This window comes from Neodiprion fabricii, chromosome 4 (genome assembly GCF_021155785.1).
Source record: "Neodiprion fabricii isolate iyNeoFabr1 chromosome 4, iyNeoFabr1.1, whole genome shotgun sequence".
Lineage (NCBI taxonomy): Eukaryota > Metazoa > Arthropoda > Insecta > Hymenoptera > Diprionidae > Neodiprion > Neodiprion fabricii.
This window is the reverse complement of record NC_060242.1, coordinates 24724855-24743034: the sequence shown is the minus strand read 5'-3', so window position 1 is coordinate 24743034 and position 18180 is coordinate 24724855. Positions and strand designations below refer to the sequence as shown.

The following is an 18180-nucleotide window of genomic DNA, read 5'->3' as shown; positions in this document are numbered from 1 at the left end:
ATCGTGCCGAGTTCATAGCGTATTCGACTTTTTGTTGCTGAACATTCTCGTAACGACTGAAAAAGTGATATCTCCAATTTTTCGATCATCGCAAATATCTTACTTCAGCGGGCCTCGGAACGGTTGAATAACGTGATTATCGTTCAGGGTGAACGACCCTGGGTCTGATCCCTGCATCTGGACAGCTCACACGTAAGTCGAGCGATCGATATAAATAGTGATATCACGCAGTGCAGCCGCATACTTTTTACAACTGTATTGTATGGTGTAGAGACCTTCCATGATAAAAATAAGACTACATATTATAATCAGTTTTTATCGCCATTGCGCATGTACGTGTCAGTGTATCGTGTACGTATCTACTTTCCATTCGATTAATCTCTGCCTAACCAATTGATCCCTTTCGAATTCTCTTTTTTCTCCACATTTACAGTCATGCAGCGAGTCGCGATGGGATCTAGATCTGACGTTCAGTTTTGCAGTAGACGATTCGATCGTTTCAACCTTAACCTCATCTTCACCGCGATAGCGATGTGATTAAACGAGCCTGATAACTCGCGCTTCGAGTGGGAAACATTTGTTCGCGGAAATGGGAATTTCCAAGTCGAGGAAAGGCTTGCGAGAAATGACTCGGAATTGTCGGTGGTAAACCGACAAGATATTGAATCAGAGGTTATTTTATCGCTAAAGGTTTGTACGTGAGAAACGCCATCTGGCAACAATTATAATATACATATGTATATTCTCCAAGCGCTAATTCAGGCTCGAACCGAAAGATTATATATCCATCACAGATATTTCAAAAACATTTTATGTCCGTGATCAAAGTTTTGAATATTTTTTTAGACGTATCCGAACTGCAAAGAATCTTTTACTCTTGTCGAGCAAAGAAAATCTTGTTCTGACGTAAAAGTGATAATGCAATTAATTTTCGCACAACGTGGAAATTTTTTTTCGTCTTCTGATTCGTTTTCGTTTAATTCCTTCGGTTATAAAATTAGAAATTGCGCGTTGATTGACGATGCTGCAACACACAGTACAATCTGTTTATAATCAAAACTTCTGTTGGACCGAATCACAAGAATATAAAAAAAAAATCAACGTAAATACACCGATGAGCAAAAATAAACATCTAAATATTTCAGACGTTCATTATATATAGATATCCATTAGTCGTGAGTATAAATATGACGAGGTGCGAAAATCAGAGGCGCTGAAACTTGTTCCTTATCCTTAAGTGTGTACGTGTCTGTACGTATAGGTATTATATACATTGCACACAAATTCAAACAGCACGCGAGAATCCATCTGTTTGGTTAAATTCAGTTAGACCTGCAGGCTAGCGTATAAATAGTATGTGACTAACTTTCGACGGAAATATGTGTATACCTATAATGTACATGTATATATCTGAAACTCAGCTTATCCCTAACCTACGCCAAATACGAATCGAGTCAATCTCGAAGTGCCAAAAATAGCAATTCCCGCACGGATCGCGGATCGGCATGACTAAATCGAGTTACATGGACATACGATGTAATACAAAGGATGTCTTCAATCCATACTTCACAATCAACAGCTACAGTTACGTAGGGTACCGTAAAAAGAAAACGAGTGAAAGTTTTCTCCCGAAAGTTATAACGTGCTAGTTTTCTCCTATAATTGGTTTTTTCTTGTCTTCTTTTCGAACAAGACAACTATTTCTACTACAACTTCGATAAACTTGTATATCGTAATATTAACTCCGAGTTTCATCGGTACGTATTACGTGATTTTTATTTATATTCGATCTATTTTTCATCCCTCAAAGTCTATTGTAAAAAATAAGCTTCTTATATTTGGATACGAATCAAGTTTGAAGCAGCTATGAAATGGAATTTTTTAAGAAAATTTTCAATAACCGAGTTCCGACCAGTTTGGTTCCTTTCTGCGTCTGTAGCCTGGCTCAAAAATTTTCAACGGCAAAAAGTATGACAACTTAGATTGAAAAGATAGAATAAAAATTATCATGTAACGTCAATTTCACGGCAAATAGAATTTTGAAAATTATAAAATTCCAAAAATCGTAAACAGTGAACTTAATTCAATACACAAACGCTCCGTATAATACGTAGCTGAACTGGATTTGTTCCTGTATTTTGTATGCTTGTGTCCGAAACATATTTGACTTCTCGCAGACAGTATAAAATAGCGAAAAATGTGCAATCGAAGTCAGGAAACGTTTTCGGCTTTTCGCTTTTCTGCGCCGTAAATTTAAGCTCGCAAGTAATATTGGAGGGCACGAATGTCTCGGATGTCTCATCACCGTGAATATAACTGTGCGATTTACGCCACGACGAGATGTCCGCGAGTATTTGAAGCGCATTATGCGTTATACGAAACGCAGCAAAGGCCGCGGCTGCTCTTAATGCCTTCGGATTTATTCAACATTCTGCCTTCGCGCAGAAAAGAGGGACGGAAATAGACGCGATAACCTCGAACCCCGGATAAGCCGCGGCGTGTCGCCGTGACTCGAAATCGCACCGCATGACTCGCTGCTTCGGTGTCGGAAAATCGCACTCGAAATCATGGTGAATGAAGGTAATCACGTTGCACATGTCAAAGCGAATGCGGTTTTCTCCCGTTCAGAGCAGGCCATGTTTGGTTTGGGTGCGTACGGAAGCCATCTTGAAAATACACGCAATCAAGACGGTTATATTTTATTCAATTTTTAATAAAAATAACACGAATGACGAGGTTGAAGATTGATTTCGGCGATTTCGACAAGTTGAAATGTGCAGTACACGATCTCGAATGCGATTCTTTGAAAATCCAAGATGCCCTTCGAATAGAGCAGGCACGCGATCGGTTCCCAGAGACGGTTGCGCAGGAATACACCTTATCTTCTTTCATCATGCTCGGAATGACTCAAAACCGTATGAAATGAGTCGGAACTCGATCGCACCTGTCCTCCGGCTATTAGTCATAATCCCGAGTTGTTAGAGGCAATGATTCCGGCTTTATCGGACCGCGGCGTGTCGAGGGTGCGTAAAATACGGGGGTAAATATCGAGGTGCAGTTCCGCACTCGTGCAGTGTCCATTAATCAAAGCCAGTGCTGTGACCGAAGGCTTGTTCGCTCTGGATGCAATTGCAGTCTGCACCCCATTACCACCATTGCGTTATCACGTGTATCACACAGCGATTCGCACCATGGAACGTGCGATGGTCAGTCGCAGAGAATGAAATTATCGCTCCACGTTTTATAACGAAATGTCACCAAATATATCGGCCTTCGGACGAAGTAATAGTTCTTATGGAAATTCATTGACCGAAAACTGATTTTGTTTTTGTTCAATGTATTACGAGATAGTCGTTATACGTTGAGTATTTAGCAGATTATTCTATCTTTGAGCCACGAAGATCTCTTGAAAATGAAAAAAGTAGAAAGTGCTGGCATTGCGGAAAAAAAGCTCAGTTGTCGATGCTTTCTTTCAAATCGCTTCGAGATTGTTAAATATTTAATAGATTTCCTTCGATTTAATTTAAAAATCCCGGGATAATAAAGACAAGGGTTCCACTCAATTTATGGTAAATGGTCTTTTGAATAAAATAAGAGATCGCAAAATGAAATGAAACGAATTTACTATACTTTTAACAATATTCAAACAATTTAAAACGCTTATGACTCTAGTATTTCATATTTTTATATTCCGACCAGGTATTCGCAGCTTACGAATATATTAATTTGATAATTAATTAATTTAAAATTGAATAAATTTGCTAAAAAGCATCGATATCTAGCTTTACCAACCTTTTCAAATTCGATCACAGCTCGATAACTTTCTACTCGAGACAATTCGTGCACTGCACTTCCACGAGTGTATCCTTCGCACGTGATGTTGTGCAGATTCTATATTGAACTTCGGGTAGACCCGTCGTCCTTCGCTGAGACAATATCACGAGAATAAATACGGTCAAGATTTTTTCTACCCACTTCCGTCTTCCGTAAAGTCCGTACTTGAGGTGGTGTGCATTTGCATATTCTTCGTGCCTCGGAAATGTAGACTCTTAGCGGACAATATCGGCCGTCAGAATTAATATTGCAATGTAGCGAAGACGTGAGGAATGAAAAATGTGAAATTGAAAAGATTAAGCAATAGGAACGAATCGGAACACGAGAGCGAAACGATTACCGATTTTTAAGATAAAAATATGTTTATACCCTTGTCATGGATATTCAAACATAGACCTTTATCAACTGGTTCAGCAACAGTTTGGACCATCGTTTTTTCTTCCCCGATTTTTCGTTTCTCGCTCCACCGACAAAGGCAGACGTATAGTCTCACCGCGTTCCTTGATTTCTGCGCATAATTAAACTTCTCCGAATCGAACGATATATTCGCAACGTTACAGCCGGACGAAAAGCGCCGTATGCGATATTTTTCGTAATGAGTTTGACAGGTGCCGCTGACTCATTTCGTTGTCCGTTGGTCTCTTTATCTATTGGATAAGTTTGCTCGCGATGACCGACTCGGCACTCAACTGATTGCTTACGCTGCCACAGCGTTCGAGCGGTCCTGTTGAATGCGGTGCAAGTAAGAGGGACTCGTTTCTCATCTCGAGTGTGTGACAGGGTCCGTTTGTGTGCAAAACAAGCCTCACGGCGCTTTGAAGTGTACGCGGCTCTTTTTACAACCAACCCGTTTACGTATGCGTGTCTCTCTCTCTCTGCTCGCAGATCAACGGGAGGTTTCGAATCGCAAATCTCTGCCAGGTTGAGATTTTTAATATCGACCAAGGCCTCCGATGTGAGTCACGATCGGACGCCCGTGACCGGAGAATCCAAGGTCCCCCCCTTCGTCCAGGATCTTAACCCTTGCAACAGCCACCGAGGGATGAGCTCCGCTTTTTGAACGCGTAAGTTTTGACCACTAAATTTTTTACTACTCGCAATTTACTGCGAGACGTCTGAACGATTATTTATTTATGCATTACTCAAAAATACTTTTTTTTTACGTTGGAACTAGATGGGTGTACTAGAAGCAATATTTCACTACCAATTGGGCGGTAAAATTGTTTTACAAGTAATTTATAGCATTCTCTTGAGTGAGGTATATGGCAAATATGGTTTTCTTTGTTCGCTGAATTTACTGAAATCTAGTGGAATTCTTTTTATTGTCATATCCGATGACGATTCTTTGCTTTACCTAACGTAGATTCTATTTTCAATTTCCTGTTCTAAATAAAGTCTGCGAATATTGAATTTTTGATCGCAGGTACGTCATGTCAAATATTTCCACAGATTCTTCGAAACAAGCCAAAAAATTTGACGGATGCTTGCAAGCTTTAGTTCAAATTCAGTGGCAGAATATTGCTAACGAATTAATAGGAATTTCTAGCTTTGTTATTTCGTTGTAACGAGGTAGAAATCGAGAAAATTTGCGAACCAAATTCGTAGGTGACCAACTATTATGGTGTTTTTGAAACTCAATTACAGAGTCTTCTGCAAATTCTAGGCACGTATGAATTCGAAACCATTTAGTGAAAAACCGGAACCTATTTTCTTGGGAACCATACGATTTCGTGACAGAAATACTGTCTTTATCTAAAAATCGAGATTTCCGATATTTGAATATATTATAAAATGGCCAGATTCATGCAAAACCCAGAAAAAAAATGTTTCAATACGAACCTATTTCCACCACCATTACCACTTGTTTGTTCCAGACGTGAGTTAATTGAATTCAAATAAATTTCAATGGAATAAAATACAATTTTTTTTTTGTTTACGTTAAGTTGCTTATTTAATAGGTTCATATTCAAATAAAATCTTTTCGTTTCAACCATATCCAAACAACTTTGTCTCAAAGTATAATGTTTTCTCAAAAATCAGGTTCCGGTTTCACGAGGTTGTCGGTTACTTGATAATAAATAACCACCAACGAACAATTTTGCTCAAGCCACAATAAAAATGACCAAAACGTGAACTAAACTAAAAAATTTAACCGAGCGTATAATATTACGCTGAACGAAAAAAGAAAAAAAACAATAATCAGCGTATTGTGCAAAAACACTCACTCGACAGAGATCAGCCCGGATAAGCTCAGGTCAGATAGGCAGACACACGGTGTTTACATCGGCGACTTGTTAATACCTTTGATATAACTAGGAGTCTCAGAGAGGCAGACATCGGAGGCTGCCAAGACGGCGTGCCGACAGGTGGGTGAGTCAGGCTCCGCGAATGATAATGAACACAGGTACTACGAATTACAGAGTAATCTCGACAAAGGAAGGAGATCGAGGGCCGTAAAGAGCGCGGCAAGGTCCTCCCTTCCTCCCATCGTCACTCGGCATCCGCATCCGGACACGTGACCCGCGGCACCTCAGGCATCGAAAGTCGAAAAGCACATGGCCGTCGATCGGCACGCGGCATTGATGACGACGTTGTCGAGGTGCCGGTAGTAAACACCGGGAACGACGGCCTCCAGGAACGCCGCCTTCAAGCCACCCCCGATTTCCGATATTCGAGGAAAGATGAGCGCCTCACTCGCCAGCAGAGCCGCCGCTCTCTTAGTGCCGCAGACGCAGCAGCAGCCGTCGTCGTCGTCGTCGCCGTCGCCGTCACCTCCGTCGCAGTCCTCGAACTCCCTGCAACAACGAAAAGTCTCTGTAAGACAGTTCGCACCGAGTTTCGAAACCAGCAGGAGTCTCACCTTAGCGCTGAAACGACGTGAGTCACGTTCTATTGCTTACTTTAGCGCTGTAAGATTGATCGATTAATCGAGTTTGTTCGGAACGACGATCGATCCTTTAATCGAAGTTACCTCGTCGTAAATCCGCAGGTCGATCGGTATAGAAATAGAGACCGTCGATTAATCGATATAACCGCACAGCACTAGTTTATGTAATGCACGGCTTTTTATACATGGATATTTTTGTGGAGACGTTTAGTGGCTTATTTTTTTTTTTTTTCTCACAAGTGTTGATCAGTGGATTTCAACTGATATACGGCGAGTGATAGGAAAACGTTCGAAGTGTGCTGTTCGAGTTCGTTTCGGTCGATACTCGAGTTTTTGGTGACAATGGACCATGAAAAAGATTGTTAATTTTCGGTATTTATAACTCTACAATCAATTATTTGATTCGTTTGGAGTTTATTTTATTCAAAAGTGTGTAGATCGAGTTTCATTATCATATATAGGGAAACGTGGGGCACGACAATTATTTTTTGGCTATCTATCTGAAATTGAATTTTTCATCAAATATTGACAACTTTTTAATCTAACAAAAGGAAACTGGAAAAAATAGCGTCAAAGCAAAAAGAATAAACCAACCAATGATCCTGTCTCTAAATTAGAAGCTGTGAGGGCAACGTGGAGGATACGATTGTTAATAACAATGCTTCCTATTAATCGATACTAGTAAGAAAAATGTAAAAATGAAACCATAATCGAATTGAATAGTCGGTTGTTGAGGTGTAAATGGTCAAAATTCACTCACTTTTTTATGATTGTAACAAGTTTTTTCGGTAAAGTACAAAAGCTTGTCATATGATCTCAAAAATATTAAAATCAGCAGAGTTATATCATTTTGAACATTCCACTTGTGACATCTCCTTTAAAATTGTTCATATCTAAGCTTGAGATTGACTTTATCTGAAATAATTTTGTCCATTTAGTTCAACGGATATTCCTGCTTCATGAAATATATTTAGGAGCTTGATCCTTGCAGAATTTTTGCGTGCCATGTCACCTCTTGAAGACAAGGTTTTCGGCTCTGTTGCAGGCTGCAAGAAACCGCGATAGCTAGTCACGTTTCTTTCCGATCCACCTAAGCGATTTTTAATTATTTTCAACACAGTAAACAAACTTAGCACTTACGACCTAAAACAGTCTAGACTTCTTAAGTGACTTTTTGTTCGAACGTTCGGAATCTTAAACATTTTACAAACTGGTAAAATACAGAGATCAGAATTGTTAATACATGTCATTTTTTTTTTTTCAAACCCGCTTGAAGTTCCAGTCAATTCAAAGCCAAATACTCAGAAGCAGTAAAGTTTGTTTGTAAATTTTCTTGAAATTGCGGCATAAATCCTGCCGTTGCGTCACGGCCTTCCTGACGGCATAAGCAGCAATACAGCTCACCTAGTTCGCATGGCGTGATTAAAGTTTGCGGTTTAGCTCGCAACGTCCGAGCCCGAAGGATTGTTTTTGTTCAATTTCCGAGATTATAGATCTCACGTAAGCGGCTTGCGGCTAAGCCTCAATTTCCGACAGCTCCGTGAGCCGGTCCGCTGCACGATTGTGCAACGATATCAGTGTGACGGCTCATTCGTCGTGTCGACCTTCGAGTTTTGCGGTGAGAGATCATGCGAATGCCTGATGGATGCTCAAAATGGTGATTCGGGAAATGTTGTCCTCAAGAATCCGGTCGTGGGGATTCGTCGGGATGTTTTAGTTGTTTATACGTGCGGTATTAGCGCTAAGTCATACGCAAGATTATTCACTCGGTGATGACTTACGGTATTAGCAATCATTAGAAAAATCAGAATAATCCCTCGTCACAAGTTAATTCATAATAGTTACACTGCGCAATATCAAATTCTACCTCGGTAGGCACTCGAATCAATCTTTTTTTTCCTCTACACTGCATTGATTCCACAAATTTAATGGCATCAAGAAAAACATTGAATGTGATCAGGATTCTTAGTTTTCGTAGCATAAAATTTTGAAATTAATAATTTTCTTTGCATTTAACTGTCGATTTCGATTAATGCGATATTCTATCGGTTTCTGTCAGAGCTTAAAATTCAGTTTGATCCATCGCGTTTCAAACAAAATATATAGTCAAACACTTGTTTTTTAAGTACAACGTAAACTATGCAAAATTATATGTTTTGCGATTTTCGTTTCGATGAATTTCATACCAAACATTTTACAAACTCCACGTAGAGTCTCTTAATTGTGAAAATCGGCCTCGTGGCGCCATTCTTCATGCAAAATAAAGACATTCTTTCGACATTTATGGCACTTTCTTTAACTTTGCCGATGTTTTACAATATTTAAACAATCAATTTTGGTTTGGAAAACTGAGAGCTTTTTCTGCGATCCTTAGACAATACCTTGATATTTTTTTAAATATCACGATCAGGAATTTCACCCAGTGTGCCCGTTACGCGATTCTACTTGGGTGTGATGTATTAGAGTTCAAGCTTGAGTTGAGCTTTCGCACAAGTCTCATTTCTAAGATATGAACGATTTAAAATAGTGGAGACTCTCAGTTTTTATACGTTTAAATTCGAATGTCTACGAAATCCTGACATGATGAACCATTTTTCTATCAGTGAGCGTTTTGACCATGTAGAAACCTTTGGGGAGAAAAATTTAGATTTTGTCATGGCAAGTTAAGAAATGATTTCCGTTGCATGGCATAGTTGATTCAATCTTCTCGGCAGCCTTTTTGGTCATTCTCATTTCACTTTAAAGTAGCTGTTGCACAGTTTTCGCGCCGAAGAAATCTCGTTCAAGTTAATAATATTACACGGTTACGTATTTTCGCTTTATTTGACTTTAGGAATTCACAAAATCAATTTATAGCTTTGAGCTGAGAATGCTTACATTGCGTACAGTTTTATACTTAAAGCGTACAGATCACCGCTGCGGTAGTCAACGTAATGTAATTTCACGCAATAGATAATCGTAACCACTGAAACTTTCGATACAAGTATGTATCAGCGCAATCAGATTAATTTTCAAACTTCGTCATTAACTAAAAATCGAGCTAAGGATACCAGCGTGTAAAGAATTCCTGATTTTTATCTGCTATGCGTAAGATCTCGGTCTTTATAAGGTTTGATTTCGAAAAAAAATTTCCTGAGATTTTTGAAACCGTTATTTTTCTATTCTTCTAACTTTTGAATTTCGATTCACACTGTGGTTCACATTCATCCTTAACCGATTCCGTGACGTACAATAATTCAGCCCTCTCAAATTGAAGCAAATGTATACGATTAGAAAAACAGCGTTAATAATTGTTAATTAAGTTTCATGAATCAACCAATTACCGAGTAAGCATAACAGTTTTTTATGCAACCGCGTAGAGAGCTGCCGAAATAATACCCGTTTTTATCGATACTCGTGCTGAGTGTCGTCAAGTCGTGTAACAGTTGATGACCAAAAGCAAGAAATTGAACTGCGTCGTTTAATTCGGTGTTCTGATCATAATAAATAAATAAATAGCACTTGAATTTGTCTCTTCGTAGCTTTTCAGCCTTTCTACCGTAAAGTTTAGCGACGTGACGATGGTTAGGATATCGACAATTTGTCAATGAAATAGCTGATCGATCAAATCACGCTTCCCGAATCTTGATGATATTCAGTCCCGTGTTGTTTTAATACGTTTTCGACTATGCTAATTAATTTTTACCACGACTTGATAAGGCTTCGTGGATACAAAAACCGATTATGATATACGTTTCAAAATTACGCATTCTCGTGCAACACCTGCAGTTTTATATATACGAAACAATAAACGATTATTAGGTTCTTCTTGCTTAATTGAGTCCAAAGAAAAAATGCGTCGAAAACACCATTTTGATCGTAATATTATCCACAATTTGTATGGAGGGAAAAACGTCTCGAATTATAAAATTTGGAGTGAAATTCAAGTTGCAACTAATCAAAATCTGACAAACAATACGGGTCTATCATATAAAAAAAAAAGTGGAATGACGCAATCCGTTTCAAATCGTTGACAACCAAGATCGTCTAATAAAAATTCATAACTGATTGTTGTTTTCTTTTACTGAATTACTCTGATCTAATTCTGTTGGGTATAAAATTCGTTCAGTTTGTTAGATCAAACTTTAGTCTGACTATTTTTGATTCTAACCCTCAATCTAATGTACATAATTAGTGAACCCATAAAGTTTCCGAAAAAGAATTTAATAAGCTTTCTTTTGTGTTTAGATTATTGAATTTATCGCTCACCCGTTAAACCTGCATAACGTCTCTGTCAGATAATAAATAATTCCCAACCGATTAGTAAATAGAGAAAAGAAAAGAAATCGCCTCGCGGTACGTAACGGGAGACACGTGCTTCGATAATGACAACGACATACAAAATTAGTTATGACCCGCAATCCAGAGTATATATACAGTTATAATATATAACATACGTATATATGTACAGACTTTTCTGGGTATAGAAAATGTTTACGTATAAAATAACAAAAGCTGCACGCAACACTTGAACCGTACAATTAAACTGCAACTTGACGCTGTATAAATTAAATCAGAATAAACATATGGGCTGTTTTTCTGAAAATTCTCACATGCAAGAAAAGCGTGTCGGTATTCGGAACAACCACCCACACGTACCGTACGGTTGAGCATGGCGCAATGAGTTTGGTGCACCGACTAACACCATTGGCATTCGAGTGACCGGATGAATGTGTTTGTTACATTCACATAGCCGCCGAGGTGACTGTGCCGGAGGAAGAACCGGTGCTCAAACGAGCCGCTCTTCCCGACGAAGCAACACGTCAGGCGACCGAAGCAAGGCGAGACGACACCGACGGAGAAACGGGAGACGAAACGACGCCCGAGATGATGCCGGCCCTCACCCGCATTCCCTCAGCCTCTTCAACCCTGCCGCGGGTCCATCGCCTCACATTGCGCACCGTCACAGCACGTGAGTCGATTTTTCATCCTTTGTCTTGGGCAGGGGTAAGAAAAGTAGAATTGCCGATCGGGAAAAGGATCTGGAGTGTCGAATGTCGATGGACGCGAAAATCTTGTTCGTAGAATTTAAAAATGTGGAAAGCTCAAGCACGGAAAATTGAAAATATAGAAAGTCGATGTACGGAAAGGTCGGAACATGGAACAGCAAGATCGAGAATCTGTATACGATTCTGTATTACCGAGGAGAATCCTTATGATTCTGCAGTTTGGTATTTTTTGTTCTGATATGTGCAATCTTTTACTTTTCCGTTCGGATTCGATTTTCAATATTTTTGAATTGTATAAATCGAAGGAAAAAAAAATTCTACAACACCGCATGAAATTTTTTGAATCAATACTGTATAGCATTATAAAATTTCATATGGTGAAATGGAATTTTTTTTCTGCCGACATTTTAAATGATATTTCTTAAATAAAAACCTTCTTTTCCTGAAATAGAACATAAATTATCTCAAAATTCACAAATCAAATGGATAAATTGGAAATATTTATTGAAAAACTATTAAAATCAGTAGGCATTGGAATTCTACTGCGAGTATCTTTTGAATGGCTAGAGTAATCGATTAACCACAAGAGACCATTTTTGTAGAGAGTTCAATTTCCTATAAATATTGACTTTGCGATTGGTTAAACGATCTATTGTTGATAAAATATGACCATTTTTATATGATACTAAATTGAAAATGGAAAACTGTGATGAGCATAATCTTCCTGTTAATATTAAGAGCTCATACTTGGTGAGTACTTTCTAGAGGTACCTAGGATCTAGTTTTCGTGTGTCGGATCCAAAAAAAAAAAATGCTTGATTTTTTTGACCCACCCTAATCATTACCAATACGAACTTCAGTGAAAAAAATTGATGTTTTTTAGACGTTGAGATTATAATATTTCCACTAGCTACGACTCGTACGAAGTTCCGTTGCTCCTTCTCAATTGTAATTTGATAGCTTGATTTGAAACGGTACATTTTTGAAATAAAGATCATCTTAAATCGTTAAAAATCGAATTAATATAATCAATAACAACGAACTGATATGTATCGATTGGCTTCCAAGTAATAATTCTAATTATCTTGCCAGTGTTAAGAGAATAGAAAAATGGAACGGGCGACAGGTGTGAAGGAGATGATAATCGATTGGCGGTGTTAAGTAGCATTCACTTATAGATACCCAGATGAATCATTATTTCACGGAATCGTTTTCTCGTCAAGCACAACGTTATGTGTATTTGTTATTGTTTCATTTTACGCCGATAGTGACTTCTTTTTTACACTTAATGATATAACGTTACCATCTTTTTCAGTTTTATATCTCAAATAATCGATTGCGCAAGATTAAAAGTGAGTAACATGATTGACACTCGAGGTCAGGTTTTTCTCAAGTCAAATCTAGATTCTCCACTTGTTTTCCATCACTGAGAAGTTATATTAAGAAATACAATATAACTGGTCAAATTTGACAGGCCATTAGTACATATTGACTTTTTACCGATAACAGACGAACTTTCGACGCTGAGTCGAAGTGATTCTGCGTTTAATCATTGCACCGGTCAGATAAAAAAAAAAATACCATGATTCAGAAATGAGTGTGACTTTCAACATATTATTTATTTATTTATTTATTTATTTATTTATTTATTTATTTATTCGTCCAATTTTCGGGATAAAATTACTCACAACTATTCGTCAAATTTTGCCTGCAATCAGTCTTGCTTATTCTCAACATTTAAAAACCATCAAATCGAATGTATTTGAAATTTTCCAATCACTTCTTTACCGGCAAAAATCGAACGCACTGCTCTCATTGCACAATGCACAAGCCAGTCGGACACGATAAATCTATCGACGATCGCTATAACGATCAACGGGTGAGTCAATTCCTGACGTCACAGCGAAACCGCTTTCTATCTGTTTTAATATATCGAACTGTGGTATACGTAACGCGTTCAGAAGGAGATGAGTTCACGTATGCAGGTATAACTATCAACATTCCCTGATTCTGTTTTTCACTTTTTAAATTTCCGTTTCACTCCTCGGATGCGTTGATCTTTCTTTTTTTCAGCAAAAAATTTCAGCCACCCAAGAACAGAAATAAGTACACAAGGATTACTCGTAAGATTTTAAGGACAGACATTCGTTTTCAAATGATTTAATTTTTATTATCGTTATACGCCCACGAAGAAATGTTTTCAGCAACTGGAATATGGTTGACAGTATTTTTATTAATTGGAAAAATTATTCTCGTTTATCAGCGATATTTTAACAAGCGGAACAAGTGTTTTTTTTTTTGTTTTTTTTTTCTACATGTGAGCAATAAAAATGTCGTCAATCTGTCAGATTGATTGCAGTACTAAATGAATGATCGGAAAGTAAGACAAAATGTGTATATTGTGGGTTGAAATGTTTGAACATAGATACTTAAAAGTCTGGAACCCAGTCGACAATTTAATGAACTTACATATGAGAAGTGAATGTGCCTATTACTGCACATTCCTTGATATTTGGTAATACAATCGCTGGCTCAATTACCTGTAGCGAACATGACAGACAATTGCGAGATCGAAAAAAATTATTAAAATCAACTGTATCTGTTGTGTGATTGCGTTTGTTACAAAAAGAAAAGCATATATTTAATAATGAATATACGCCCTAAATCGAGCGGGATTGATAAAAAAAAGGTTAAAAATACTTCACAAACATTTCTCGGCCGTCGTCCGAGTGACGCACGCCATTCGATTTTATAGGTCGATGCAATTATCTTCTTCTATAATACACTATCTATGTCCTACTTGCGTGTCATACATACGCGAAGTTTTTATTTTTTAGCAGTTGTGCAAATTTTTCATTAGTCCCTTTGACACTTTTCAAAATTTTCCGGATTGATTATTTTCTTATTATTACGATTTTCAAACCTGAAGGTTGTAAAAAAATCTAAATTGATTGAGTTGTGTTTTCGAAATTCAGGACGTATGCAATCGACTTTCGTCATGGTTTTTCACCTAAATTTAGTTCCAAATAAATTTAGAATTATATATAGTATACACTTCGAGATCTACGTGATAATCATTCAGAAGTTAAGAATATTCGAAATTTTTCAATCGGAAGTGACAGAACCTTAAAAAATTTCATGGACAACCTAAACTAAACGCGTCGTTTTCTCCCCAAATTTCATCAGAATTGGTCGAGTCATTCTCCCGGGATTCATGATACAACATCATATTCATACATACGTAAACGCGGTATGTAGAAAAGAATTATACAAGTGATGAAACAAGCTTCCAAGTTGAATCAAATATTTTTCACGGAAGTGCCAATGTTCGTGATGACAAATATAATTGGCACTCCGCTAGTCGCGATCGTGCCTAATTGGTTTTCACCATTGTTTGCTACAAACAGTCTGAGGATGTTAATTCAAGCCACGGTTAAAACTGCATTAGAAAGTCCATGTTCTAAGAAAATAGTCAAATTTTCTCTTCATCTACTGGGAATCCAAAATAAAAATGAATAAATAATGTAAAATGAGTTACTGGAAAATTTCCCACCGATCATCCAATTTAAAGATTGAATATTTGTTTTCTCAGATATACGAATTAGTTTGATTTATTCAAATAATTGTTCTCTGCTTCTTATTTTTTTTTTTTTTTTTTTTTTTTTTTATGTAGGCGTTTTCATTGCATGTACATAAGTTTATATGTGTAATATATAAACATTTTTGTAATATAAATTACGAGGAAAAGGATGACGCGTTGCAGATCGCTTCGCAAAATTTGTCGTTGCTAAAGCCTGCAGACAAAACCGCGTGCGATACGATGCGGAAACGTCATCGGTTGTGCAGTGTTTACACTTCGAGAGCCAATTCCCATGACAAGTGCGCGCCTTGGAACTATAATCTAATCCGCACAAGGAAATCCAACCTGCCAACTGAGCTATTTAAATTCTCTTGAGCCTGTGAAGCTGTGCATGCTTTTCTTTTTTTCCTCTTAATTTTAAACCATTTTCAACGAAGTCTGTGTGTGTAACCTTGGCGAAAAGAAATTTGCAAAGAAATTTGTGATTATTGAAATTATAGACCATTGTTAAAATTCTTCGGTGTTTTTTTTTCCCACTCTTTTCAACATCACTTACGCGTTTTTTATTTACACGGTTAGTTGTTCTAATTCTCTTAGAAATTTCACCTCTCCGTAAAAATCTCACCATTTTTCTTCTACAAGTATTTTCTTTTCTACGTTTCTTAGAATTTTTTTTTCTGCAGCTGCTTCTTTCAGCAAACATGAAGTTTATTGTTGTAACGCTCTTTGATGTTGGTCCTGTTTTTTCGAGAAGGTTTGAATTTACTTGATAGAAAATCAAAGAAACTTCGGAAATAGAATAATAACGAAAATTCGACTTTGAAAAACGTGGAATATTGAATTTTAAGAGATAAGATGTCCTCAACTTTTCACTTGCAAAAGTACAAAAACGATTAAAAAAATCTCAAGCAATTGAAAAAATTACAAGAATTCTATTCCGAGATCATTGAAGTGAAGTGAAGACTTGAGTACAGGTAAAAAAAAGTACCATGGTCAAATTCGGAAACGCCTATTTCAAATAATTGGTTTCGGCTCTGCAGTATGACTTATTATTATCATGCAATGCACGTATTTGAGAGTGACTTAATTGCACGATGAATCATTGAATCGGACTGCCGTCAGTCGTTTCCCACTGCTAATGGCATCGTTTCTGTCTGATGCAGACTGTCGCACGCACACATATCGCATTATAGACCATAGACTGATGTTACAACCGTCACGAGATAATCGAGGCATTGATCGTCGCTTCCGAAGTAGGTTTACGTAGATATATCATACGTACGTACGTACGTACATGTTATACGCGTCACAGACATAGCGATGGCTTTTTTTTAAACACCGTTTAAATTGTAGATCGTTTAATCGTAGTAACTTCTATGAAATTGATGTTCCGCAGTTATATGCAGCATTCCCTTGAAGTTTTGCAGCCAGAATATCGGTGCATATTCTCTGTAACATTCCGCGTCGAATTGGATCAAGGATGTGAAATATGACGTGGCCTGCGACGTATTTGATCGGTAAAAATAACTCGGACCATGCCGGTCGAATTGTTCGATGCACAGATAGAGATTAGATTTTGCATCGAGTGTAGACTTGAGGTAAGGAGCTACATCCATGTCGGGGATGCGAAAAACGGTTGAACGAATCGAATTCTATCGATTAGTAACAGTCGCCGTGTCGTTTTCAATATCCTTTTCAAAAACTAACCATAAGTTGAGAATTGACCTGTTGGTAAAGGGTTGTTTTTAAAATATTGCAACAATTTTAAAAACCGACGTAACAATGAGAAAACAAAATTTATCGAGCTCTCAGGTATCCACTCAATTGGCAGACATTGAACCATTGCATCGAACGCAGCTTTAGGTTCTTCGATTAAATTTTTTTTCCCACCGTATACGCGTGTCCCCATTTAAAATCAATAACTATAGACAAATACTTCAATTAATAAATCAGTGCGTGTCTGATTTAACCTGATTTCGGACTTCTCAGAATCGCCACTTGGTGTCGCATCAATCCATCATCGTACAATCGAATAATTATTTTATAGCTTCTTGCACGACCGCATGTGGAGTATAGTTAAATTCAAACTTTCTCCGTTCCCTTAATGTGCAGTTTACGAGCTAAACGATACTACATTTCACACAATGTTGGAAAAAATATGTTACTCTCAAAAGTTTCTGATCGTCTCATTGAAAATTCCTATTGACGCTGGCAAACTTCGAATAAGAACTATAAATGTCTTAAAAATTACAAATTTTTTTTTATGCGCCGGCTAACGGATATCCGGTGTACTGACGGCATTTCGACCGTCTAAAATGCATTTACACTCGAACTGAGTTGAAAAAAATCAAAATTTATTTCGAACGTATAGTTCAAGGTGTTACAACGAATCGAAATAAGTACAAAGCGATACAAATGGCGAAGAAAATTAACAAAATTTACACAAATTATTTCGAACAAGAAATTCTCAACGAACGGGAAGTTATAAGTCAGGCATCGATTGCGAAGAAAGTCGAGATTAGGATAATTTATGTTTAGATATTATTATTAGAGATGAGGACAGGCACGCTTCGTGTTTACACACCGAGGTACCATTGTGCGTTTCCGGTTCCGCGGTTCGCGGTTACGACGCAGAGCACTCGCTCTCGTTTACAAAATCATTATGAACTCATTGTGAATAGCGATACGAGCGTATATAAATGTGAGCTGTTTAATACGATACGAGCGATATGATACGGAGGCGTGGGCGGTGCTGCTATCGGAGCTTCGGCAAGTAGTAATACTTACTCGCACGCTACGCATTCGTTACACATGTATGTAGGTATAGTTTTGCAGGTTGCACACGGACGGAATTAGCGATATCGGTAACGTTGCTGATTACAGCGAATTTA

The 18180-nt window shown here is 37.7% G+C and overlaps 2 protein-coding genes across 7 annotated transcripts in view; one reads left to right on the top strand and one right to left on the bottom strand.

The window, feature by feature from the left end:
• The window catches only part of LOC124180860, a 121691-nt gene that overhangs the window by 34071 nt on the left and 69440 nt on the right, over window positions 1–18180 (bottom strand). For 2 of the 6 annotated variants that reach the window (XR_006870320.1, XM_046566743.1), the window contains exon 1: window positions 6060–6261. The exons of 3 other annotated variants lie outside the window; for them this stretch is intronic. The gene's annotated coding sequence lies outside the window, so the exon portion shown is untranslated. Of the gene's footprint in view, window positions 1–6059; window positions 6262–6530; window positions 6630–18180 lie in introns of those variants that run through there. One more of the 6 variants, XR_006870323.1, reaches the window with a different exon arrangement.
• LOC124180858 (dual specificity protein phosphatase 10) overlaps window positions 6502–18180 on the top strand; it is a 91799-nt gene continuing 80120 nt past the window's right edge. The window contains exons 1-2 of the mRNA XM_046566740.1: window positions 6502–6711; window positions 11454–11672. Coding sequence (XP_046422696.1) covers window positions 6516–6711; window positions 11454–11672 — 415 coding nt within the window. The 5' untranslated portion in view covers window positions 6502–6515. The remainder of the gene's footprint in view (window positions 6712–11453; window positions 11673–18180) is intronic.